This window comes from Microcaecilia unicolor, chromosome 10, assembly GCF_901765095.1.
Source record: "Microcaecilia unicolor chromosome 10, aMicUni1.1, whole genome shotgun sequence".
NCBI classification, from domain to species: domain Eukaryota; kingdom Metazoa; phylum Chordata; class Amphibia; order Gymnophiona; family Siphonopidae; genus Microcaecilia; species Microcaecilia unicolor.
The window spans coordinates 158,076,649-158,104,081 of record NC_044040.1 but is presented as its reverse complement, the minus strand read 5'-3'; the positions used below and the strand labels follow the sequence as shown (position 1 = coordinate 158,104,081).

At 40.2% G+C, this 27,433-nt stretch overlaps 1 protein-coding gene across 4 annotated transcripts in view; it reads left to right on the top strand.

Moving 5' to 3' along the window:
• Nucleotides 1–27,433, top strand: part of LOC115478718 (retinol-binding protein 1) — a 318,900-nt gene that overhangs the window by 191,142 nt on the left and 100,325 nt on the right. The window contains exon 5 of one of the 4 annotated variants that reach the window (XM_030216264.1): nt 5,207–7,094. The exons of the other annotated variants lie outside the window; for them this stretch is intronic. Coding sequence (XP_030072124.1) covers nt 5,207–5,616 — 410 coding nt within the window. The 3' untranslated portion in view covers nt 5,617–7,094. Of the gene's footprint in view, nt 1–5,206; nt 7,095–27,433 lie in introns of those variants that run through there. 4 annotated transcript variants of the gene reach the window in all.

Here is a 27,433-nt window from a genome sequence, read left to right as displayed (position 1 = left end):
CAGGATGCTTGTGGGGAGGGGAGGTGATAAGCAGAGAAATACAACTTTATGGTTTATAATGGGCTAGAAAACCCAGATCCTTGTTAAGTCCTGTCTGTTGGGTGTCAAAATATTCAATCATTCTGACTTCAAAGGTTTTACGTTCCTGTATTGTTTTAAAGTTACCTTTCAGTATTCTCACTGTGAAATCACTGGTACAGTGTCCTGGTTCTGTGAAGTGCTGTAAAAAGGGATGGGTAGCGTGTTTGAGTGTGCAGTCCAAAAATTGTTTTGTATTGTTTTCCATATTTTCAGGAGTTTTCTTTTTACTTTTTGTTTGTGTTTTGGTTTTTTTTATTATTGGAGCATGTACACAATATCGGGAAAGAGTCTGCCCCATCTTAAAGAGTACACCCTCTTTGCAAATAGCATACACACAATTAACAAAAAAAGACAGGTTAGGTTTTACAGAACGACGGGATTTTCCTGTCATTTGGAGAAAAATCTCAAACAAAATCCCAGCCGTATCTGATGTTTTTCTGTTACAAAATTAGTCCCAAACAGCACAAAAAAGGTTCATAATGCCTTTAAATATTTATTTCTACAAAGTTCACTAAGTCCAATACATATCCTTGACTTTTACAAACATATCTCACTTCTGCAGAAAATATTTTAAAATACTCCAAGGTGCTCTGCAAATTATTTTCACATTTTGCAGAGCACAGACGCCAACATGCAGCATGTTTCACAAGTGCTGCCTCAGGATGAACAGTATGAGGCAGGCACTGATGCAGTACGTGCGTTTCTTCAAGTATAGTTTTGGCGAACATCACCCTGAGGCAGCACTTGCGAAACATGCCACATCTTGGTGGGGGCATCCGTGCTTTGCAAAATGGAGAAAATGGCATGAATGACATGGGAAATATTTCAAATGAATTCGTACGTAAAAAGCTTTTGAATCTGCCCTCAGCTTGATGATGATGGGGTTGGTGGCAATGGAATCTATCCTCCTCTGTTATCATTTGTGCGTCTCCAGGGAGTATGCATTTATGTATTTTATAGGACATATATTAAACTGAAGTTCTTATTTAATTAGAGGTAAACTTAAAGCAGGTACCTGTATATTTTAAGGGTATAAACATTGTTACCTGTTATATTTCTGCAATTTTAGTATAACAAAGTTCAAACTCATCTTAGAATTAATCCTGTAAAAAGGAGACACATTTTTCTTGCATGCTGCAGCAGCTGAAAGTATAAATGTTCTGATTTTTGTTCATTCATGTTAAACTATAACATTAATATGGCACAATTTTATAGACATTTTATTCTTGCTGTCTGTGGGCAGATGTTGGTTTTCAAAGCCAGTGTGCATGCTGGCTCTTTGAATGAACAGAGTTTTGAGAATTTATATTTTCTTCGACCAAATGGAAGATAAGATTGCTTTCTTGAAGTAATGCCTTAAAATAGCCTTAATGTACATCTCAAAGTGTTCTTCAGTGCATAGGCGGTCGGTGGCCCAACTGTTTGGGGAGGCTAAAGGGGGCGGGGTTAGGGGTAGGGCCAGGGGTGGAGCTTAAATCCATAATTGTCTGATAACAAAAAAATAAATAAAAATAAAAAGTCACAATTAATATCTTTTATTAAATTTAGATATTAGATATGTATCATATGTCAAAGAATAAAGTGGTTGCTCAAAGCATATACTAACCACAATCGCTCAACTGCAAAACACTATGCACAACTTTGTGCAAAAACACACTCAGAACCTTACTGTACCATAAATATTACACTGGGCAGAACCTAATACATCAATATACCACCCATACGGAAAATGCAGACCATCAACAATATGAAACAAGGGATCATATCATCACAATTCTCATGTAGAGCCACAAAACACCCTAATTCATGTTTAATGTGAGATAAAATGCCATAAATAAGTAAATAAATATAAACTTTTAATGTTGAGCACCTGATTCTCAAAGTGGACATATTCCAAACACTATAATGAAAATAAAATGATCTTTTCTACCTTTGTTTTCTGGTGACTTTGTTTTTCTGATCATGCTGGCCCAGTATCCGATTCTGATGCTATCTGTCCTCTTAACTCCGTTTCCAGGGCTTCCTTTCCATTTATTTCTTTACTTTCCGCCTTTCTTCTTCATTTCTTGTCCTACATCCGTAAGTAAAAGCTGGGTCCTCCGCAAACTTGACTGTCCAGTGGATCCAGCTTCTGCCTATTTTCTTCATCCATGTGCAGTTTTTCTCTCTTCCTTTTCCCTCATCTCATCTCCTTCCTCACTCTTCTCTCCCCTCCATCCATGTCCAGCATTTCTTCTCTCTCCCTTCCCTCTCCTTCATCCATGTCCAGCAACTCTCCTCTCCCCTGCCCCCCTCCAGCTATCCATACCCACCCAGCAATTCTCTCCTCCCCCTGCCCCCCTCCAGCCATCCACACCCACCCAGCGATTCTCTCCTCTCCCCCTGCCCCCCCCCCCAGCCATCCACACCCACCCAGCGATTCTCCTTGCTCCCCTGCCTCCACCGCAGCAGCCGCAGGGAAAGCCCGTCTCTAGCCTTGTAAGCCTTCCCTTCATTTCCGTCAGTGTCCCGCCCTCGTGGAAAGAGGAAATGATGTCAGAAGATGGCGGGACACTGACGGGAACGAAGGGAAGGCTTACAAGTGAAATATTCAGATCCTTTTCTCAATAGAGAAACCTCAAACTTGTAAATTTCCAAATTTCCACCAATCTCTTTTCACTCATATTTTCTCATTTACCACATAATCAGGCACTCTTGTATAATTTCAATTCTTTCTATCAGTCCTTACACACGGAGCTCAAAGCTGCATGTCCTCTCAGTCCAAATCTTCAGTTGCTCTCTTATCTCTGTTCCCGGGTAGATTTCTAACAGGAGCTGCTCATCCAATCAGAGAGCGCTATTTGAATGCAGATTAACATACAGACACTCTAATGGGAATTTTTAGTCAAAAACACTAGATAAACCCTTCATTTTTGGATCAAACTTCACATTTTTGATCAGAGCCATGCCCTAACATTAAGGCTGTAAACATTTCCAACAATTTTTACCCATAAATATGCAAATGAGAACCTCCCAAAAACAGACTAATTTGCATATGGCTTGAGCAAATTTGAGTACATAGCATACCAATCCCACTTCCTAGCATCTAAATTCTGCAATTAGATTTAATACAAATACTTTTAAATCTTACTTTTTGCACTTTTAAAATCTCAGGTGTCAGTGCAAGTCTCTTTGGTATGAACTGCTCATGCAGGAAGTCATCCTCGTTAAATATCTCCCTGGCAACCCAGGACACCTCCAGCCAACCCCCTGCTCTCCCAGCAGTAAGGTAAACAAATTAAACCATAAACCAATTTCTACAACTGGTTACACAAGGCTAGAGACAGACTTTCACTGCAGCTGCTGCTGCAAGGATGGAAGTAAATCAACAATTTAAACCCCCCAGAGCAGCGGGACTCCCAGGAGAAACAGCTGATCCATCCTGCTGCAGCAGGGGAGGCTTAGCCTCCCCAAGCCTCTTATACCGGGCGCCTATGCTTCAGTGTGTAATCTTTCTGTTATGCCAAAGCAACAGTGCAACAACTACTACCTCCCCTGACATGCACACACTGAAAAGATTTGAGGTGGAATTTGAAAATGTCCAAGTCTTTTATGATTGAAATTAAAATCCTGTTCAAGTTTTATCAGACTTGATGCTTACATATACATACTGTGGATAATAGATTACCTTGTTTTCAAAATTATTTAATACTTGAGTTTGAGAAGACTTTTAAGGGGAGATTTTCAAAGAAGCTGCATGATTGTCCATATAGTCACTTCTCGTACATTACACATTTTCAGAGAAAACTCCTTATTTTCTTTCTCTTTTTTAAATCATTCATGTACATTGCATCTGGTATTTTTATAGTTGGCCAAGATGTGGCACAATAGTGAGCATACTTTTGACTTTCCATTGTACATTGCTGTTTTTCTTCCCCAATATAACAAAACTGACCAACATAGTAAGTATCGGCAGATAACGACCTGCACGGTCCACCCATCAAGGCGGCCAGAGTTGAATCTGGCACTCTGCACAGGTTCCACTTCTTCATGACTAAATACTTGTATACTTCATCTTCGTCTCTCCCTGCCAGTTTTGCAGCACAAACCGTACAAGTCTGCCCTTCATTTTAATGTGGCAAATAATATGTGCTTTATCTAGCCCATGCATACTTTTAGCTGCATTTAAGCTTTTATGCTCAGTCAAATTATTGTAACTGGGTGATTTACCCATGTAAGTCTGGTTATTTAACGATGGGGTCCTTTTACAAAGCTGTGGTAAAAAGTGGCCTAGGTAGTGTGGGCATGTCTTTTGGGCATGCGCTGGGCTACTTTTTACCGTGGATGGGAAAAAGGCCAAGTTTTTTAATGAGACGGGAAATTGGCATGCACAAAAATTAAAACTAGCATGTGCCTAGTTACGGCCTGAGCCCTTACCATCAACTTAGTGGTAAGGGCTCACACTCTACCCAAACAGTAACCATGCAGTACGTGCCAATGTGGCCGATTACCACCAGGAAAGCCCCGCGGTAGAAAATAGAAAAATATTTTCTACTGCGGGATTCGGCGTGCACCAAACTTGGAATTACCGCCAAGTGCACATGCTACCCCGGTGGTAGTGATGATTTGGTGCACGCTACCTGCATGTTAGCCCTCTCATGGTTTTATAAAAGGGCCCCTGTAATGACTATTAGCTTGCTATATGAAAATCTTCAAGTCAACCTGAATGCAGGCTACATATCAATTCAAAATCGCCAAATCATCATTTAAATACAAATTCCTTGCATTTAAATGATGATTTGGTGATTGTGAATTGACATGTAGCCCACGTAAATCTAGAAAATTGCCGTCATATGGTGAAAATGTATACAAGTTGAGTTTCCTTTTTTCTTTTTTTTGTCGAGTGTTGTTTTTAGGGCAATGGTGTAAAGTGTGTTTTCTTATTCCCTTTTCCAACTATTTTAATTTTATCAGTTCTTTTTTTGTTGATACTGATAGTAGGTACTAAATTTAATTTGATGGATATGCTGTTCTGAGAAGCAGGGGTTGTTGTTTTTTTGCACATTCTTGTTCCAGCCTGCTCTTGGAGGCTGCTAATATTCATTCCAATAACATATTACAGATTTTTGCTGTGTTTGTTCTTCAGTGGTTCCTGAATTGAAGCTGCTATGTGGCGCAGATGTGCTAGAAACCTTTCGCATCCCCAACCTGTGGAAAGAGGAACACATTAAAGAACTAGTTGAAAAGTTTGGGCTAGTGTGTGTCAGCCGGGTTGGACATGATCCTCTACAGTTCATTTATGAATCAGATTTCTTAACTAAACACCAGCACAACATTCACCTGGTCAGGGAATGGATTCAGAATGAAAAGAGTTCCACACACATCCGACGTGCTCTGCGCAGAAGGCAAAGTGTGAAGTACTTGGTGCCAGACTCTGTCATTAACTACATCCGAAAACATAACATCTATACAGAAGACAGTGAGCGAAACAATGAAGGAGATCAGATACAACCCCTTAAACTACACAACATACGAATAAATGCACTTGATGATTAAATTCCATTGTTCTGGACTCCCTAAGGGGAGTACCTGTCTCTGAAAAAATATCATACAGTGTGAGGAAGGTGGTGGATACATGCCGACATTAGTCTTTATAGTGTTTTTATTAATTGTTGGGCCCTTTAACTAAAATGCAATAAATATATGCAGTTACCATGTGTTATTTGCAGCAATTAATGCACAGTAACTGCAGTGCAAGAATTGTTGGATTCATGCCCAGCCCCTCCTTATACAGCCACAGGGAAAAAATATTTAATGTGCATTCACATGCATGACAGATAACATGGATGCACTTAACACCAGTCATTGAAGTGTCATTAATTGATCTGCATATTCTGCTATGGTATCATTTAATATGCACCATCTGCAATGCCCAGTCCATTCCCGTTACCCATCTATCTCCATCCCACCCTCTGTACTTAGTGCGGGAATTAGCATGTGTGTGTGAAGGGCAATCCTATAAAGTAGGTATAAGCCCTATGCACATGTAAATGCATAGAAAACTAGCACTTACATGCCTAAGTGCTCTAAGCTCTGTTCTATAAAAGGACACCTTAGTGACATAAGGCAAATGCAAGGGGACAGAACATGGGCGAGTACCAGTTAGGCACACAACTTACAGATTATTGTAAGCTATGGGCACCCTTGCAGCATTTAGGCACCCACAGTACCAGGTTTATGGCTTGCTGTAACTGTGAGTGCTTTAATTGTAGACATGCCAATACCAGGTTGCACTAGTATTTTATAATGGAATCTAGGCACCCAAATGCCATTATAGAATATGTGCTCCTGTCCCATGCATCAGGGTATGCTAATTCCAGCATTGAGAGCAGTTTAAAAAACCAAGAGAGGTCTGAACACATTGAGAAGAAGATGGAGGTGCTTAACTTTCAGTTCATATGTATCTGTAATAACCTAGCATTACTTATTGCCATAAACTTTTGATCAGGTTATTAGCAGAGGTGCTTTTACAAGGTTTACATTGGATCTGTCCAAGTCAGGGGTTCTCTGCCCAGTCGAGTAACCCCTAAACAGTTGGGGTTTCAGGATATGCATAATGAATATGCATGAGATACATTACCTTGCATGCATTGTGTCCCATGTAAATCTACCTCCTACATATTAATCATGGATATCATGGACACCAACTGACTGGGAGTGTTCTGAGGGTTGGGTTGAGAACTACAGGTCTAAGTGATTCAAAAATCTTTTTACTTCCACCCCAGTATTGTTATCAAGTCAGTTTATATTATAATACAAATGGATCTTGTTCGGTTCCTAAGTGTACAAAGGAAGCTAAATGTTTTTAACAGATCTTTTCTTTATATAGGTATTTCTTTAAAATCTGTAATACAATGTGTCTTGGTTTAATGCATTGACGTTATACTCACCGAACACTTATTGCTGATTTTGAGAAATCTTTGGTTGCTGTTTCATTGTGTGATATACTAGTAAAATAAAGATGTATTCTTGTATCTTTTTTTCATTTATTCATTATATTCAATAACTAGGAATTGTTTACTGGTACTGCATTTAATCTGAATTTAAGTGTCACAAGGTTCTATTCTGAGGGCAATTCTGCTCAATATTTTGTGACCTCTATTGCAGAGGGGTCACTGTAACTTAGTAGATGATAGCAAATAGCCTAAGGTATGATGCAATACTACATATGCATGCTTGATCTCAATATGTCCTTACCGTTAAGTCATAGAGCGTAGAAGTCTGCTCGGCCCTGGCCTTGTTCTCCAACTACTGAAGCTATCATTGAAACCCCACTCCAGCATATCCAAATCTGCCCAGCAATGATCAGGACACAGACAGTATAAGTTTTCCGGGCACCAGCCTTGCTTTCCAATTACTGAAGTTACCATCTAAGCACCACTAGGTTGGTTTGGTTCTATTTTTTCCATACAGAATTCTTTTGTGTTTATCCTGTGATTTTTGAATTCTGTTATCATTTTCCTTTCCACCACCTCTGGTGGGAGAGCATTCCAGGTATCTACCACCCTCTCTGTGAAAAAATAATTCCTGACTTTATTCCTGAGTCCCACCCCACCCCATTGCAACCTAAATTCACATCCTCTAATTCTACTATGTTCCTGTCTCTGGAAAAGATTTGTTTGTAGATTAATGCCTTTCAAACATTTGAATCATATCACCCCTGTCTGTCCTTTCCTCCAGGGTATACATCTGCAGGTTGTTAAGTCTCTCCTAATATGTCTTGTGGCACAAACCCCATATCATTTTCATCATTTTTCTCTGAACCACTTCACGTCTTTTACATCCTTAGCAAGACTGGGCCTCCAAATCTGAACGCAATGCTCCCAAGTGGGGGCCTCGTCAACGACTTATACAAGGATATCAACACCTCCTTTCTTTAGTTAAACCTTTCTCTATACAGTCCAGCATCCTTCTAGCTGTAGCCTCAGCCTTGTCACACTATTTTGTCACTTTGAGATCCTCAGATACCATCACCTCCTATCCATCTGCTTTGGATTTCTGCACCCCAAGTGCATCATTCTGCACTTCACATTAAATTTTAACTACCATACCTTTGACCATTCTTCTAATTTTTGGAGATATCTTTTCATGGGTTCTACTCCTTCCAGTGTATCCACTCTCTTGGTGATCTTTGTGTCATCCACAAAAAGGCAAACCTTTCCTTCTAACCGTTCAGCAATTTCTCTCACAAATATATTAAACAGAATTGGCTGCAGTACTGACCCCTGAAGTACTCCACTACTTACCTTCCTTTCCTCTGAGCGAATTCCATTTACCACCACCCTCTATCGCCTGTCGGCCAACCAATTTCCAATCCAGTTCACCATTTTGGGTCCTAGGTTCAGCCTTCTCAGCTTATTTATGAGTCTTCTGTGAGTATTGAAAAGTTGCTTCTTTATAGATGACTCTAAGATCTGCAACAGGGTAGATAGCTCTGAAGGAGTAAACAGCATGTGATCCTAAAAGAACTTGAGGAATAGTGTTAGATGGTTGAGATTCAGTACAATAGCAGTGCAAAATCATGTATACAGATCGAAAGGAATTGTACATTATGGGGTGGGGAGAAATAATGATATGCACCAACCAAGATTGATCTTCCGGGATTATCAAACTTGTTAATCTTAGAGTAGCAAAATGTATGATCAGATAATAACCAAAGCTAGAGGGATACTAGGATATAAATGGAGGTAGTACAACCAGTTGAAACAATGGGAAATGGTAATGCTTCTCTATGGGTCAGTGGTGAGACTTTACCTAGGATACTGTATTTATTTATTGGAATTTACTAATCACCTTTATAATGAGATTTATCCAAGGTGATATACAGTAGATACAGTTTAACATAAAAATGTTTACACTTTTGTTAACAGCATAACTAGTAAAATGACCAAACATAAGCATAAATACAATCAATGAGATAAACTTGGAAACTGTGTCCAGTTCTGGAGGCTATATCTAACAAAAGAAAAGATAAAAATAGACAAGACAACCAGAGAAAGACTACCAAAACACTGCAGGCCATATGAAATGGGACTTAAAGACCTAATAATATACACCCTGCAGGACAGGGAAAAATGGAAGGATATGACAGTGGTGTGAATGACACAAAAAGCTAACTTTTTGGTAGAGGGAACAATACTGTTAAACAAAAAAGGTCCTAGTGTAGGGTTCCTAAGGTGTAGATTCGGAGCACAAGTTCTTACCTATTGTTGCTGTTTTACCATTACCATCTCTTCGCTGGGAGGATGTTCAGTCCATCGACGTTCTTCAACTCTCATTGGTTACATAACAGCCTACTTTTTTCAGCCTTATTATAATTTCTTGATCTATATTTTCCGTTCTACTGGAAAATTCTTATAGCAGGTCTCAACAAATTCCATACTTCACCTTGTTTGTACATAGCTGAATATTATCCACAATTTTAGCTGAGATTGTGAGACTATCTAATAAAGATAGGTGCAGCCCCATTTTAAATAGAACGTAGAGGGGCCCTTTTACAGAGCAGCGATAAGCTAAGCTCAACACAGTCTTACCACTTGCTGCCGGCGGTAGTTCCAAGTCGAGCATGCGCCATTTCTGGGGGGGGGGGGGGGGGGAACCATGGAAATGGTTAGTTCTGTGGTAACCCTGCGGTAATCTGCCATCTCAATGGGTAGCGGTAAGGGCTCTGTGCTACATGGCCATGCAGTAAGAGTTCTCACCACATGGACATTTTTGGGGGGAGGGCTGTTACCAGCTGCTGAAAAAAGGGCCCTGGTGCGTGGGAAAAATAGCACTGCTGGTACTGCAGGGGATTTTTTTTCCTGCAGTTTAGTAAAAGGCCTCCAGAATTTGGAATTGATACAGCCAGGTTGAAACGTACAATTCTTGTAGTATTTTAGAAAAGGGTCTGCTGACATTAAAAATAAGACACTAATATATGATTTAACTTTAGATGGAAATCATGATGTTTATGTGTGACAGAGTCTTGGTTATGGAAGTCAGATTTATTAGCAGGGAGGCAATGTTGCCCAGTTGGATATTTATAGGAATGGATGTGTCGTGAAGGTAAAAGAAAATGGGAGGATTGTGATATTTTTTTAAGGAGGGTTTGGATTTTAATGTAATTGAGACAGGGATGGCAAGAGAGGGGATTGAATGTTTGGTGTTAAAAGGTGGGCTTTTATCTCCATGTGTTTTTTTTTATTGCTCTCCAGGGGTTTTAGAAGCAGACTGCTCTTTATTAATTAGTTTTTGGTATCTGTGCTGTTTAGAGTGTTTATTATTTGATCCTTTGTCATATGTTTTTGTTCAAAATAATATATATTGTTTCATGTTTCAGAAGTATGTTCAGTGCAGCAAATTATAAATGAGCCTACACATAAGGCTGGAAATGTTCTCAATATGATTTTTCTGTTACCATTATTGCTGGATGCATTAGTTTGTAATCCAGTTGTGAATGAGGTAGATTGGTCTGATCATTTTGTAATCAGTTTTAAACTTAGGGTGCGAGAAACAAAAGCACTAGGAGAGTTGGAGAAGTATACTTTTTGTTACATGACAGTATTTGATATAGATGGTTTAAGATTTAAATGAATCCCACATCTCCTTTGATAATGACAAATCATTAAATAATGCAGTGGTGTCATGGTGTAGTACTTTGGAAAAAAGGCACTAGCTGTGGTAACTCATAAATGTTTGGTGAATATAAAGAAAGATCAGGATAATCGTCCATGGTACACTAATGCATTAGTAAAGTTGAGAAGGGAACTCAGAAGGGCAGAACCTATATGGAGGTGAACGCAGGATGTTGACAGTTTTGAAACCTATAAATCGAAATTAAGAGAATATATAATAGTATGTACTGCTGAAAGGGATAGTTATTATACCAGTAATATTAGGTCTGCTATTAAGACCTGTTTATAGAACTTTTTGAGACTGTGAAATATTTATGCTATGTGTCTGATAGAAAAAAATGAAATTAAAGGGGTAAATGCTGAAGATTATGCTCAATTCTTGACAGATAAATTGGAGAAGTTGAAACAAAATTATAGGAGAGGATGATGGGGAAGAATGAAGTATGGGGAAAGTCCAAAAGAAAGTAGGGAGGAGGGATAGCTCTTCAGAAACAAACCATGGAACAAAAGTCTGTTGAGTGCAATGTTCATTTATAGTTGATACACTCATACACTTTGAACCGATTAGGCAAAACAGTCTTTAGAAAGATACAGCGCTGCCAAGCAAAATCTCAATAATGCTTTGTGACTTTCTTTAGTTCTCCCATACACAGTATTATTGTGATTTTTTTTCTTGGTGGCATTGTGTATTTCTAAAGAATGTTTTACCCAATTAGTTCAGGCTATTCAACATATTAGTCCATCATACTCAATTCACACTTCTACACTCTCAGACTCCTGACGCAGGTATTGTTGCCAAAACACGGTTCTGTGTTGAGCCTTCAAAGTATATGAATGTATTGACTACAAATAAATATTGCATTCAGTAGACTTTTGTTGCATGGTTTGTTTCTGAAGAGCCATCCCTCCTCCCTACCTAGATTTTTGCATTTTGCTCTCGTAGGGTTCAGCCAGGGGAAGTCTTGCCTCACCAATCTGCTTCACTTCTTTCAAGGCATGAATAAACATCTGGATAAAAGTGTTTTCAGGAAGCTTTTGACAAAGTTCCTCATGATAGACTCATGAGAAAATTAAAAGTCAGGGGATAGGAGGCAATGTCTTTTAGTGGATTAGGAATTGGTTATTGCACAGAAAACAGAGGGTAGGGTTAAATGGCCATTTTACTCAATGGAGGAGGGTGAATAGTGGAGTGCCACAGAGATCTGTACTGGGACCGGTGCTATTTCCAAATGGCAGATTAAATTTAATGTGGACCAATGCAAAGTGATGCACATTGTGAAGAATAATCCAAATCATACTTACCTGATGCTAGGGTCCACCTTAGGAGTCAGCACTCAAGAAAAGGATCTAGGTGTCATTGTAGACAATACGCTGAAATCTTCTGTCCAGTGTACAGCAGTGGCCAAAAAAGCAAACAGGATGCTAGGAATCACTAGGAAAGGGATGTAAAATAAGACCAAATATAATGCCTCTATCGCTCTATATGGTTAACCTCACCTTGATTATTGCATTCAATTTTTCTTGCCGTATCTCAAGAAAGATTTAGCAGAATTAGAAAAGGTTCAAAGAAGAGTGACCAAAATGATAAATGGTACTGAACTTCTCCCATATGAGGAAAGGCTAAAGAGGTTAGGGCTCATCAGCTTGGAAAGGAGATGGCTGATGGGGGAGATTTGATTGAGGTCAATAAACTCCTGAGTGGTGTAGAATGGGTATAAATGAATCAATTTTTCACTCTTTCAAAAAGTACAAAGACCAGGGGACACTCAATAAAATTGCGTGGAAATACGTTTAAAACAAATAGGAGGAAATATTTTTTCACTCAATGAATAGATAAGCTCTGGAACTCGCTGCCGGAGGATGTGGTAACAGCAGTTAGCATATTTGTGTTTTAAAATGGTTTGGACAAGTTCCTGGAGGAAAAGTCCATAGTCTGTTATTGAGATGGAAATGGGGGAAACCACTGCTTGCCTTGGGATTGGTAGCATGGAATGTTGCTACTAATTGGGTTTCTGGATTGGTCACTGTGGGAAGCAGGATACTGGGCTAGATGGACCATTGGTCTGACCCAGTATGGCTATTCTTATGTTCCTCCGCTTTTTGGTGGTGGTTTTTTTGTGTTGGTGTTTTGGAGTAGTTTCAGAAATTGAATGTTGAAATCACTTCAGTTGTGGAGCGACTGAAACCAACAAAATTGGTGATTGATCCCTGTTCATCGCTGATCATCAGACAGATTGCTGATTCAGTGGCACCCTCCTTGATGTATATTGTGAATGAATCTTTGAGTTCTGGTGTTTTTTTCCAGAGTTGTTGAAAATAGAGACAGTGAAACCACTTTTGAAGAATGGGAATATAGATCCTACACAGTTGAGTAGTTATAGACCCGTTTCAATGTTACCTATGTTCAGTAAAGTTATTGAAAAAGTAGTGCTGATGCAACCTGGAATTTACAGATGATGTGCAAGGGCTAAATAGGTTTCAATGTGGATCTTATTGTATGCTGGATTCAAGATACCCACTTTCCTCCTCCTGTAATAACTCTATTAATTTATCTACCACTCCTTAGAAAATGGCTGCATAACCTCTTGCAGCAGCTTCTGGTGCTACACAAAGTACCATAATAGGTCACAGCAGCCATTTGCACAGGTCTGCTGCAAGTGGCAGGAGCTAGGGGCCTTCGCTCCTGCCCCCAACAATCACCAGAGACATCAGGGGGGCCAACATGGACAGTGTGAAGAGGAAGGGACTCATTCAGAGGGAGGGGAGGTCCTTTGATTCCTGTGGGCTTGGGGAAAGGGGTAAGAGGGAGGGGGCTATTTTTTTTAGGCTGGGATGAGAATCAGGGCAGATTTGAAAGGTGAAAGATAGCTATGTGGATCCTGGTTGATATTCAGCCAAGGTCGCATTACTCTCTTATGCAGGCCCTGGCTGAATATCGGCCGAGATCCGCAAAGGGTCTGGCAGCCATCCCCACCAAATTTTGCCCCCAATATTCAGTGCCAGTGCCTAGACATGGCTCAGCATTGATTAGTGGGGGCTACTCTATCCAACAATGGTACACATTAAAAAACAATTCTGACTACTGCCAGCTAAATATTGGTTTGAGTGGGGGGGGGGGGGGGGGGGGAGTGACATCTGTAGCTACCATCCTCCTATCTATGGTGGAGGAGTAGCCCAATGGTTATTATAGTGGCCTGAGAGCCAGTAGAACTGGGTTTGATTCCCACTGCAGCTCCTTGTGACTCTGTGTAAGTCACTTAACCCTCTGTTTCTCCAGGTACAAAATAAGTACCAGTATATAATATCTAACCTGCTTTGATTGTAACTATGGAAAGGCCGTATATCAAAACTCATCACTTTTCCCCCTATGAGTAAAGACATCTTCCTTTCTTCAGTGCTATGAAAACATTGCTGTCTTCAAGGAATAATTAAACAAAACTGTCAAAATCTGTACAAAGCTCTTTAATGTCCTATAATGTATCCCAGATATTCTTACCTGACCTTTTTCTGATTATTATACATTTTGAATTCTGAGTTTTTGCTTTAATCTTTTCAGTCAACTTTCAAAAAAGCCACACTAGTCTCTAGTTTATCCTACTGTTTTATCTACATCAGTGTTTCCCAAACCAAGTCTGGTTTTCAGAGCATCCACACTAAATATGCCTGAGGTAACTTTGCATTTACAAATATTTCCAGGCAAATTTACCTCCTACATTTTTATTAAATGTATTCCTGAAAAACCCAACTAACTGTGGAATCGTTGGGAAAAGGACAATTGTAGAAACTACAATAAAAAATCTTGTTTACTTCAGACTAATAATTATTCTCTTCCTACAGTCACAAAGGATAGGAACTTTTGCTTAGTACAGAAGCTAAATTTAAGTAATTGTTTTTTTCCTTTTAGTGTGGACTTACAGAGATCACATTCAAACTGAAAGCAAGATTTTACAGATTATCCTACAAGCCATTACTAGAATCTTGCTCCTACCCTCCATGATGTTCTCAAGTGGCCAAGAACAGATCAGGCAGGAACCAGTCTGCAGCCAAGGAATTACAACATGTTTTTGCAATTCCTTTGTTCTGGGTCATAATTATACTTTTTCAAAATGCTTTTCCATCACAGGTGGCCAAGGGTATTAGATCTCCTGAATGCACTTTCAGCCTTCTATCTCTTCTTAATTAACTTTCAGGCTCCTAATGGTTCCCTACATGAGATTTTGATCATTAAACTCAATCAGATCAACACATCGAAAGACATCATCATGTATTTATATACAGAAAGAGATCCGTTTTCGTAAACCATTTACCCAGATATATGGTGAAAACTGCTCACCCTCCATTTGAGTAAAGTATGTGCTGATTTATTTTTTTTTAAGTTTGTCAGGACTTATTGTTTTGTTTTAAATACAGCGGTTCTTTTTGTCACCTCCTAAAGTTGCTGCCCAATGCCACCACCTAGTTCAGTGACTCCCAAACCTCTCCTGGAGGAAGCCCCAGCCAGTCAAGTTTTTAGGATATCCACAATGAATATTCATGAGAGAGAGTTGCATGCAATGGAGGCAGTGTATGCAGATCAATCTTATGAATCTTAATTGTGGTAGATATCCTGAAAACCTAACTGGCTGGGGTTCCCCCAGGACAGGTTTAGGAAACATTGGATTAAAGCAGACCTGCAGATGACAGAATAATAATAGGCTGGACTTCCTGTCTGAATTTTGGCACTGCATGTACCCTTGACTTCAGTTGGTCTGGCAAACCAGGGATTAATGCTTAGTAGAGGCTGGCAGCTCTCACAAGAAATGTTTATATTCAGTCATATTTGCTCTGTCCCTGAGGAGTCATCAAATTCATAGCTTCTCTCTTTATTAGCAGAACTTAGTAAGAGTATGACCTCTATGTACCTGATTTCTGAATAGTGCTAAACATTAAAATGCAGTACAGTTAAAAAAATATATATATATACACACACACACCCCCCGCTGACCTCAGAGCAGGTAAGAGAAGCACTAAGCTTGATCTTCCTTCCCTGCCAGTGCCTGCTTTCTGCCTTTTGGTACTAGATTTTAGGTGATCATCTCTTTGAACATTAGAAATAATTTCACCATTTCAATACCTTTTCTGAAGGCCAGGATTGCCCTTGCTTCAATCAACAACTGGCACCTCAAAAGTGTTCTGAGGTAGGTGATTTATTGCAGGTTTATAACTTCTCATCTTCACTGCTACTTTTTAACAAATGTAGCTTACTCAAGTACACATAAAAAGTCAGCAAGACAAAAAATTTGGCTGTGTCCTTCTCCAGACCCTTTTCTGGAAGCACCCTTATTCAGCCAGCTTTTAAGGACTGCTATAATGAATATGCATGTGATACATTATATACCTTGAAAATGTATTCAGAACTCTCGTGTATTCAATATGGATACCTTGACAACCTGTCCAAGTAAAGAGAAGTAACACAGTCACCGGCAGTAGATAAAAAAGTGGGTTGAGTAAGGAGAAACTGGATAGTGTAGACAAAGAAGCAAATGAACACCAGTATGGTAATAATGCTTTATTGAAACACAACACAGACCCAATATTGCCACGTTACTACAATGCCTGTATCAGCGACACATTATCAGTAATATAAAAACCATCATAAATAATAATGACAAAAACCAATAAAAAGCATATTATTAACTCAAAACAAGCCATAGTGCTGACAAACATTAATGAAACAAGTCATAGGATACAGAATATTTTGACATGCTGTGTTTGTAACAATAAAATCTGGTCCATAGGCTCTGGCTTCTTCTCTGTGCTCCCATACTTAATTTAGCCTGGTTGACGAGAAAGGGGAGATGTACCCCTTTCCACAAGTCTCTCCTCATGCGTTACAAGACGTATGAGGAGAGACTTGCGGACCTGAACATATATACCCTGGAGGAAAGGAGAAACAGGGGTGATATGATACAGACGTTCAAATATTTGAAAGGTATTAATCCGCAAACGAACCTTTTCCGGAGATGGGAGGGTGGTAGAACGAGGACATGATATGAGAGTGAAGGGGGGCAGACTCAAGAAAAATGTCAGGAAGTATTTTTTCACAGAGAGAGTGGTAGATACTTGGAATGCCCTCCCGCGGGAGGTGGTGGAGATGAAAACGGTAGCGGAATTCAAGCATGCGTGGGATAAACAAAGGAATCCTGTGCAGAAGGAATGGATCCTCAGAAGCTTAGCCAAGATTGGGAGGCGGGGCTGGTGTTTGGATGGTGGGGCTAGTTCTGGGCAAAACTTCTACGGTCTGTGTCCTGAAAATGGGGCTAGTTCTGGGCAAGACTTGATCTGTGTCCTGAAAATGGCAGATACAAATCAAGGTAAGGTATACACAAGAAGTAGCACATATGAGTTTATCTTGTTGGGCAGACTAGATGGACAGTGCAGGTCTTTTTCTGCCGTCATCTACTATGTTACTATTGTTACCCAATATTGGCAATTTACCCTATATAGCCTGGGCTTCTCTGATTGCCACCCATTTTGCCTTTGTTGGGCCAGCATGCTACAATATAGTTCATAACACCTGTCGTTTCTAGGATTGTCTACCAGGGGAGTCAGTTCATCATTGAATGTATACATTGCTTCATTTGGACTCCCAAGATAAATTGTCCTTCTTCCAGATCACAAGGTGATAAAAGAGAGACCTAATGTGCCTACCTCTGATTATCTGTTCTCTCCTTACCTCTACAACTCCATCACATTTAAGATATTTGAGTGAGGTACAGTATGGAGTTTTAGCCGCCCTCTCCTCAGAGTTCCACTCCAGAAATCCTATCAAATAAATTTAGGGCTTCTGACTTTCAGGTAGAACTGATTTAAAAAAATATTTTAGAGGTGTTCAACAAAAAAAACCATGGAAACTAACCTGCTTCACCGGTGATTGCTTTTAAATGATGCCTGTTAAGGACTTCCAGGGTGATGTCAGCAGCAAATATCTGCTTGATCACAGAGTTCCTTGTACACCATCGAGGACAGTATAAAATCTCCCCACACTATATAGATGACAAACCTCTTCAATCTGAAGTGAAGAGGTATCCAATAGTAAAACAGGAGTAGAAATGCTAATGCTGGCCCAAAAAACTGAGCAACATAAAAACATAATTCCCTGCTGTGGGCAAAGGTGATGTGGCAAGCTCGCAGGCCTTGGACATGGTGGAGGATGGTGAAGGCTCAGAGATAGAACTGGACCTGGTGTTGGAGCACACAGGCAAGGTGCATCTAACTAAAGCAGGCTTGCAAAAAAAGTTTGCAAAGTTAAAGACATATTTGAAAAGGAAGGTTGGTGCAATTATGGAAAAGCTTAAGGAGATGTTGGCAGAATTTAAGTTTGACTTGGGAGATATGGGCAGACAGGTGGAAGAGCTTGAAACTAGACTGGATGAACAACAGATGGACTTGGAGGGGTTGGTGGCTCGAGTGGACAAATCGGATAGGCAGTTGGAAATTCTTTTGGAATGAATTGATGACATGGAGCATTGTTTGCAGAGGAACAATTTAAAAATTGGGGGGATTCCAGATGTGGACATGATGAAAATTGTAAAGAATGAATGCAACAAATTTGCACCTCCATTTTGGCTCATGGCTTGATGGACAACAGGTTGACCACCTGATTAAAATTGAGTGGGTGCATTATGTTCTGCGCCCTTGGTGGAGCAATTTTCCATGAGATATTATGCCATCATGTTTGCATATTTTTACCATCAAAGAAATTGTCATCAAAAAGGCATGGGAAATATAAAATAACAAGGACAGTCATTTGAAATCTACAGTGACCTGGCTGCCCCATCAAACTGCAACGTATGAGGGAAAGAAGAGAAATCAGTTGAAGCCTACAAAAAAAGATGGTAAGATACAAGAATGGCTTTTTTCTGTTTGGTCTCCACTTTACAATGGTATGGCACTATACGCAAGGTTAAAATGCCAGTGGAGGACAAAAGTTGTCTAAAGAAATAGGGACGGATGGCAGAGGCTTCTTCAGAGAATACCTGGATGTCTCAACTCTCCCAGGAACAGTTATCATGCTGACAGAGTACCAGATGGCGGAAAATGCTTAAAACGATAGTTTGCAGAATAAATAGATAGCCAGAATCGCAGTATGGCATATAAGTTCTGATATCAGGAACTGATTATATTTCTACTGCAGTACTGAACTTCAGATTATATCTTCATCTGTTATACAAACTGAGCGGATGGCATAGCTGAAGGAGACCTCTTTCTGGGTTGGGGGAGGGCAAGATTTATAAAGGAAAGACTATTTGGAAGTATGGTTGATCTGGAGAAACAAATGCTAGGGAAGAGAAGGTTAGGAGGGGTGTGAAGTTGGGTCAATCCAGCACCTGGAGAAAGGGCACTGGTAGAGGAGGGGACATATTTAATAGAAGTGGGAGAACATTGAGATATAAAGACGGATAGGATCATGATGTGGAATGGGGGGGGGGGTTGGGATCACCTATTAAAAACAAGATAAAAGGGGTTAGCAGCCCTTAAACGCTTAGAAACAGGAGTGGCCCTATTGCAGAAAGCATTTGACAGATTATGTACATAAATTGAAAAGAGAATGGGTGGGAAAATGTTATTACTCCACCTGGCCTATTAGCAGAAGTGCTAGGGTTGCAATTTTAATTCATAAGTCAATCTGATTTACAGAACAAAATGTGTTGAAGGATAAGAATGGTAAGTGGGTAAGAGTTCTTGGAAAATGTTTTGGAGTACAGATTATTTGCCAAAAAATCCTAGTAGAACCTTTTTCATGGGGAGGGGAATGAAAATTTTAATCATGTAGCTGACCTTTTAGATAAGGATAATAACCCCCCCCCCCCCAAGGGATTTTGGAGAGGACAGATATTAGAACAAGGGCTAGGTCTGGCAGGTGAATGGAGGATTTTGTATCAACGAGAGAGGGACTACGCATGTTTATTGAGAGCCCATCATACCCAGAGTCACATAGATCAATGTTTCCCAAGTCCAGTTCTGGAGCACCACTTTCCAGTTAGGTTTTCAGGATATCTACAATGAATATACATGAATTCGATTTGCATTATATGCAAATCTTTCATGCATTTTCCTTGTGGATATCCTGAAAACCTAGCAAGGGGTACTCCAGGACTGGACTTGGGAAACACTGGCAGATTATTCATTTGTAGTAGAACAACTCGTTTCAAGATTCCTAGAGGTAGAAATCAGGTCTTTATCCATATCAAATCATACTCCAGTAATAATGTATTGGAAATATGACAGGTGCGATCAAACACCAGTGTGGAGGTTCCCAAGAGGGCTGGAGAATGATGAAAAGTTTGGGTTTTTTGAAATTCAAAATGGTAAGACTATGCAAAAAAAAATTCTTATAGACAATCCAGGGCTTTTCTGGGAGATGGGAAAAGCATTTTTGAGAGGTGAGATCTTATGTCTAACTTTGGGTGCCGCACTTACCTGCTGAAACCTGGTGTAAGTGCTAACATGCAACTAATGCCAGTTGGTGCACATAAATGAATGTATTTTATAACATTATTCCTAATTTTTAGAAATTGCCCAGACCCACACATGCCCCTCCCATGGTCATACCCCCTTTTGAGTTGCACACTATAAAATTTAAGCACTCATTTTATAGAATTGGATGCAGGGCAGATCCATGTGTAAACCCAAATGAATGCCAGTTAATATCAATTATTAAGAGCTCATTAACTAATTAATTTGTGCATAGATGGGCAACCTATATAGAATCAATGGGGTATAGGTGTTAAATATAAAACCACTGTTTGGGGAAAGATTTACAAAAACATGGTAGAAACTTCCTTTAATCTTTGAGTAGCCAAATACAATTAATAAAAATTATTCTCTTACCAAAGTGGTTATATCTATTGTAAAATCTTGCTGTATGAGGGGAGGGTCTAGTAAAATGGAAAAAGATTTTAATTGAATTCTTCTGGAAGAGGAAAAGTCTTGTATGCAGCTGAAACTGGGGTTCCTAACAGAGGGTGGGTTGGGCCTCCCAGATCTGAAGGCATATAATATAGTATGCTTAAATGAGACAACCATTTTTTTGTAACTTTACTCTAGAGTCTAAAGAAACAATTAGTCCACCCTTACAATCTGTCATGTCTGGTGAAGAAATTTACCTAGTGATAAGCGACAAAATATACTAATTTAATTGGTATAGCGGGTATAGAAATTGATTAGGCAAAGATTCATATTAACTGAAAAATATTCCCTTTATATGCCCTTGATAGGTAGTGGGCATGGAATGTAAGAGTTTGGCATTGAAAAGGCATTCAGACCTTAAGACAGGTGCGAGAGGAAAGCATGTTATAAATCATTTCTTTTGAGACTTTACAGACTACGTATGGGTTGGATAGAAGACATAGATACTTATATTTACAATTAAAACACTATGCCCAGCCTCTCTTGAAAGAGAAGAACCCAGAAACATGGAATCACAAGGCATTCGATCAGTTTTGATCACAGGAGAGTGCCATAAAAGGTTTAATTGGGGCATATTATGATGCCTACATGAAGAAAGATACCAATTACGCAGAAGGGGACGAGAGAAAGAGTAGACTTAGCAGAAAGCACCCACCTAAGAGAAATGTACTATAAAATTATATATATAGTCTATACACATCCTAAATGACTGAACAAAATTAGGAAGGATGTCTCAGGAAATTGTGTTAAATTTGGAAATTGGGAGGGGACTTACATTCACTGTTGGTGGGAATAGCATTGCTCAGGTCTGAAAGACAACATGGATACACAGAACAATGTATGGGTGAGTCCATTCCTAGAAGTAAGGTGTTATGTCTACTAGATTTAGAAGATGACCTAGATTTGGAATGGGATGAACCTTGTTTATTTATGAGGAAGGCTAGTTTGATAGAAAACAAATGTGTATTGATTCAGTGGATACAATCAGAGCTCCCAACACTGATGCTGTGGAGAAATCAAATGCAGCTTCTTTTATGTGTGGAGAGAATGTTGATTTACAGGAAGGGGATACTGAAAATGTTATAAGTATGGACCCCCTTTCTAAACTTTAGCTTAGATACATGTGGGAAGGTAGGGGTATAACGGTTCTAAAAGTTTACGTGTTTGTGGGATTTGTGTTTTTCTAGAATTAGATGTTTTGCTGTGGAATTCCTGCATTATACGATTTGAAAACCTTAATAAAGGTGATTTTTTTTCCATAAACAGTGCCTGCTTCTAGCACTTAAAGGAGCAGAAGCATAAGTAATGTCAAGTGTCCCAGCTCATTTCTAATTATCATTTTGTTTATAGCCCTACTTGATGTACACTAGGATAATATTCAGGTACAATCCGTGTCATGAAGAGCTTAAAATCTAAATGGGTACCTGAGGCAATGGGAGATGGTGACTTGCCCAAAGAGTACAGTGGCAGAAACAGAATTTAAACCCTGGCAGTTCTGGGTCTAAGCCCATTTAACCATTAGGTCTCTTCCCTTTCTTTTCCAGACAGTGCCATTAACAAGCTAGTGCTGTCAACCCTTTCCTCTCAAGAATAATACAGAAAGAGGGGTTTTGAAACGGCAAAGTTCTTTAGCTACAGCTGCTGTCTACAGCAAAGCCTGGAAGGAGCTACAAAATGAGAGCTGATAAACTTCTACAACTGCCACCTCCCTCGGAAACTAAACACTGGGACGGATTGTCCTTGGGTTGTGGGGGTAGTGAGCGTGCTGTTGCTATGCTGTGCAGAGGTGATAGTGCCAAGGGTATGAAGAGTTTCTTTTATTTACCTTACATGAATTCAGTTGTTAATTTTTAATAAAGGTTTGGAGGAGTAATTTAGCGATAAGAGCAGCAAGCTGAGAATCTGGGAAGTCAGGGTTCATCTCCTGCTTCTCCCACAGATACTCATTAGAATCATGGGCAAATCATCTGCCCCTCCATGGCCTCAGGTACAAACTAAAGGCCTCATTTAGTCACCTCTGCAATGCAACTAATACACAGTAACCACAGACAATAGGTGGATAGAAATGATAGTAGTAGTAGGAGGAGGATCAGCTGTTTGGGGAGGCTGAAAAGTGAGTAGGGCTGGGCCCAAGTTCATAATTGTCAGCGGACATGCAGAAAGAAGGATCAGCAAAATAGCTGCAGGTAATGCATTTTATTACATGTAGATACAAAATATGTATCAAACAACAAAGAATAAAGTTGCAAGAAAATTAAACAGTGCAAACTTCAGTCGATATATATAGATTTCTGACTGATTAAAAAAAAGTGTTTGTAGATGATGCCTACGCCTCCATAGAGGCCTACAGCCATGTCTGTCTCCCTTCTTTCTTACACATCCCACTTGTCATCAGCCATTGAATCCTATCTGATGTTATGATGAAGTAAAATTATACTTGAAGTTACACTACCTTCACTGCAAAACACTATGTGGAGGAGTGGCCCAGTGGTTAGGGTGGTGGACTTTGGTCCTGGGGAACTGAGGAACTGAGTTTGATTCCCACTTCAGGCACAGGCAGCTTCTTGTGACTCTGGGCAAGTCACTTAACCCTCCATTGCCCCATGTAAGCCACATTGAGCCTGCCATGAGTGGGAAAGCGCGGGGTACAAATGTAACAAAAAATAAAATATACACAAACTTGTGCAAAAACACACAAAACATTACTATACCATACCAGCACTAACTCCCAGGACTCAAAGAGAACAACCTTATACATGAAAAGGCAGCACTGTAAATATTACACTGTGCCCTGAAACACCATTGCCCCACCAAGTAAGAAAACAGAACAAATGGGACTGCTACAAGATCTCCACACTAGCAGAATACTGCACTTTGGCAACTGGTACAGACAGGTCCTCAACAAATATGAAACAAGGTACCACAGATCATTAATAAAGATATGAAGGCAAAAAAGTGAACAGCAATACTAAACATAGACATTGACAGTGTTGGTCAAAGAACTTAAGTAATTTTTTTATGTGTTCTTTTACTTAAGTATTTAAAAATTCACTTAAGTTAAAAATAAAAATACATGTAAGTTAAAAGTTATTGCATAATACAATACTTTATTAGTAAAAAGTAAAAGTAACATAACTACAATGAATGCAACTACTGTTAATATTTTTATCCCAATAACTTTACTACTCTACAATTCAATCCACTTTGCTTTTAGTAAAACTAAATTTTGAAAATGACTGTCACTCATATGGGTGTGCTTGTGAGTCATTATTAAACCAGTACAGCTAAAAAGGTGTTCAACAACTGCACTTAGTTCCTTCAAATCAGGCCAAACTGCAATATTACTTCTGTCTTCTGATTGGGTCTGCAGATATTGATCAAGGGAATCTATGTCTGAAACACCTGATTTCCTTATAGCGAAGAATCTGTGGAGGAGCATTTTCAATATGACGTCTAAAACTAATTTTTGACATTTTGCTGAAAAGGTCCAAAACTCAAGTGGTGAACATAGCAATTTTCAAGACCAGAAAAATGTCTTTTTGTTTTGAAAATAGCCATTTGCTAGATGTTTTTTTTTTTGCTCAGTGCATCTATCTTTATGGACCATTTAAAAAAATGTCTAAGGGAAAAATGCACAAAAACAAGGCATTGGGATGTATGGGGGGGGGCAGCATTCTTGATAAATTGACCACATAGACATCCCAGCAGAGCAGCAGGGCACCCTAGGGAGCACTGTAATGGACTGCACATAAAAAGTCCCAAGTACACATCTCACCATTACTACCCCCCCTTTTTTTATTGTATGGGGAGCAGGGGCATAGCCAGACTTCGGCAGGAGGGGGGTCCAAAGCTCGAGGTGAGGGGGAACATTTTAGCCCCCCCCCCTCGCCATTGCCGAACCCGCCGCCACCACCAACTTTGCCCCACCCCTGCCGACGACCCTCTCGACCCCCCCTCCTGCCGCCAACCCACCGTCGTCTACCTTTGCTGGCGGGGGATGTGCAGGACGTCAGAAACAGAAGGAAGCCTTTTGCAAGAAGAGGACCTCGGCTGGGGGGGGGGGTTGGGGTCCTCCGCCAGCAAAGGCAGGCGTCGGCGGGTTGACGGCGGGAGGGGGTGTTGAAAGGGTCGTCGACAGGGGGGCCCAGGGCCAAATCTACAGGGCCCAGGCCCCCCTAGCCCCACGTAGCTAAGCCACTGATGGGGAGCCCTCCAAACCCACCAAAACCTACTGTACCCACATGAAGGTGACACCTGCAGCCATAAGGGCTATTATAGTGGTATAAGTTGGGTACAGTAGGTTTTTGGTGGGTTTTGGAGGGCTCACATGTTCCACCACAAGTGTAACTGTTAGAGTTGGATATGGGCCTGGGTCCCTTTTTCTACAATGCACTGCATCAACCACTAGGCTACTCCAGAGACCTGCTTGCTGCTCTAATAGGACTGGCCATAACATCTGAAGCAGTCATAGAGGCTGGTATGTACCGTTTCTTTCACATCTTTGGAGGGTGGAAAAGGGTCATGCCTTAATCCTTTCAGTGGTCATTTGATCATTTAGGGCACCTTTTTGTAATTTAATCATGATTGAAACAGGTCTAGACCGAAACATCTAACTTTTAGCCCTGGACATTTTTGCTTTGTTCCGTTATGGCAGAAAAATGTCCAAGTTTTGGGAATGTCCAAATCCCATCCTCAACATGCCTCTGACACAACCCTTGTGATTTGGATGCACTGTATATGAACTGCATAGAAAAACATCTTAAAAATTGGTTTTGAAAATAGCGATTTGGATGTTTTGGACAATAAAAAAAAGTTCGTCTGCCGCTTTGTGCTGCTTTTTGGATGTTTTTCTGTTTCAAAAATGAGCTCCTTTGTCACCATCATCAGTGTCATCATCTACGTTAGAAATAGTACTGTCTAATTTATCACTTGCATTTTTATCTTCATTATCATCGTCATGCTGTCAAAAAATGGAATCATTGTCTGTTGTTGTTCTAACAGTATTTCATCTGATGGCAAACTCTGTTTGAATATCTTCAAGAACTGATGCAAGAATGTCAAATGTGTGGGAAACCTTCCATTTTAAGGCCAGACAAGCCCTAAATGTAAAGTTTTCCATGGGATGACCAGCAGTCTGTTGTGGTAGAGTGTGAGACATATCTATTTAACAAGAATTGCAACCAGCTTCAGCTTCATCTCCACTTCAAAGTGAGCCAACTCATCACTGTTCTTTTTGGCTGGAGGGTGGTAACCTGTTCAACAACCACAGGCAACTTCACTGTTCTTATAGGCTATATTCACTGAACAGCAAAATTTCAAATAAGATGATCCACTCTTTGCTTAACAAGGTTTGCAATAGCAAAATCCTGTTCCAGTAAAAGTGACTTAGTTACTATACAACACTGGACACTGAAATACAAGATATCAGAGATGTGTATTTCCAAAAGTTCCCAAAACTGTACTCGAACTCTAATTGCTGCAACAAGTGAGCCAAGATCATAATAATCCAGAAAACCTCAATATTAAAAATGGAAGAAAAAAAGTCTCAGATGCCAGAGGATACCATGAGGTCCTTTTACTAAGCTGTGCTAAAATGTGGCCTGCAGTAGCCCCACTTTTATTGTGGCAGTAAAATGGCCCCATTTTCCCTCTTAATGACCACACACTCATTTCCCCATTAGCGCATGGACATTAGTGAGTGAGTACATACTGTTCAGGGGCGTAGCCAGACACCCAATTTTGGGTGGGCCTGGGCCTAAGATGGGTCGGCAGAAGAACCCCACCCCATCCCATAGGTGATTCGGACTCTCCTCTTGCCTGCATGCCATATGGTCTCTCAAATATCCCTCCTCTCCTGCACACCTTTTAAATTTCAGATTTTCAGTGAGGATTAAGTAATACACACTACTCATGTAGGCCCCACATCCTTCCCACTGATGCAGCTTCCTGTTTCTGCATAGGCGGGAATACATCAGAGGGAAGGCTGTGGGGCCGGTGTAAGCAGTATGTATCAGTCGCTGCTTCCTGCAGGCGAAGATCTGCTATTTATAAGGTATGCGGGAGGGACAGTTCTTGGGAGTTTTCAGCTTGGGAATCTCTGCCGGCCACACCCAAGCCCACCCTTGGCTACGCCACTGATACTGATACTTATTTTCTAGGCAATAAGGGCTCATATGCTAATCCTGTGCTAATCAGGTAGCGCACGCCAATGTAGCTGTGCTAACCGATTAGTTCAGAGCATGCCTACTCTCTGCCCCCAAACATACCCCCAGCTCTAAAAAAAACTAAAATGTATTTTTTTAGCACATGGGAAGCATGCACTGATCCTGAAACTACCGTAGAATGTCTGCCGCATGGTAGTGGTTTTTAACATAAGCATGCATTAGTGCTTACCATTGCTTAGTAAAAGGGCCCACCTATGATTCAGTATCATAAATCAGCTGTGGGTATCAAAAACCTTCATTTAATGTTATTTTACATTTTCTTCAATTACTTCTATGTGCATTTATTTATACAAACTAGGGCTGCATTTCAAATAAAATTTTTAATCCTGATTAATCATGCAATTAAAGGTGGGGAACAGGAGGGGAGGGGGCATGCATTTCCTCTCCCTCCCCCCATTAAATATCATACCTTTTCTGGTGGGGATACTGAAGCCTTGTCAGCTGAAGAAATCCACTGCCAAAGTGGCCCCCTTCCTCCTTGTGCTGCCTCGAGAGTGAGGAAGTCAGCGGGGTGTCTCCAGC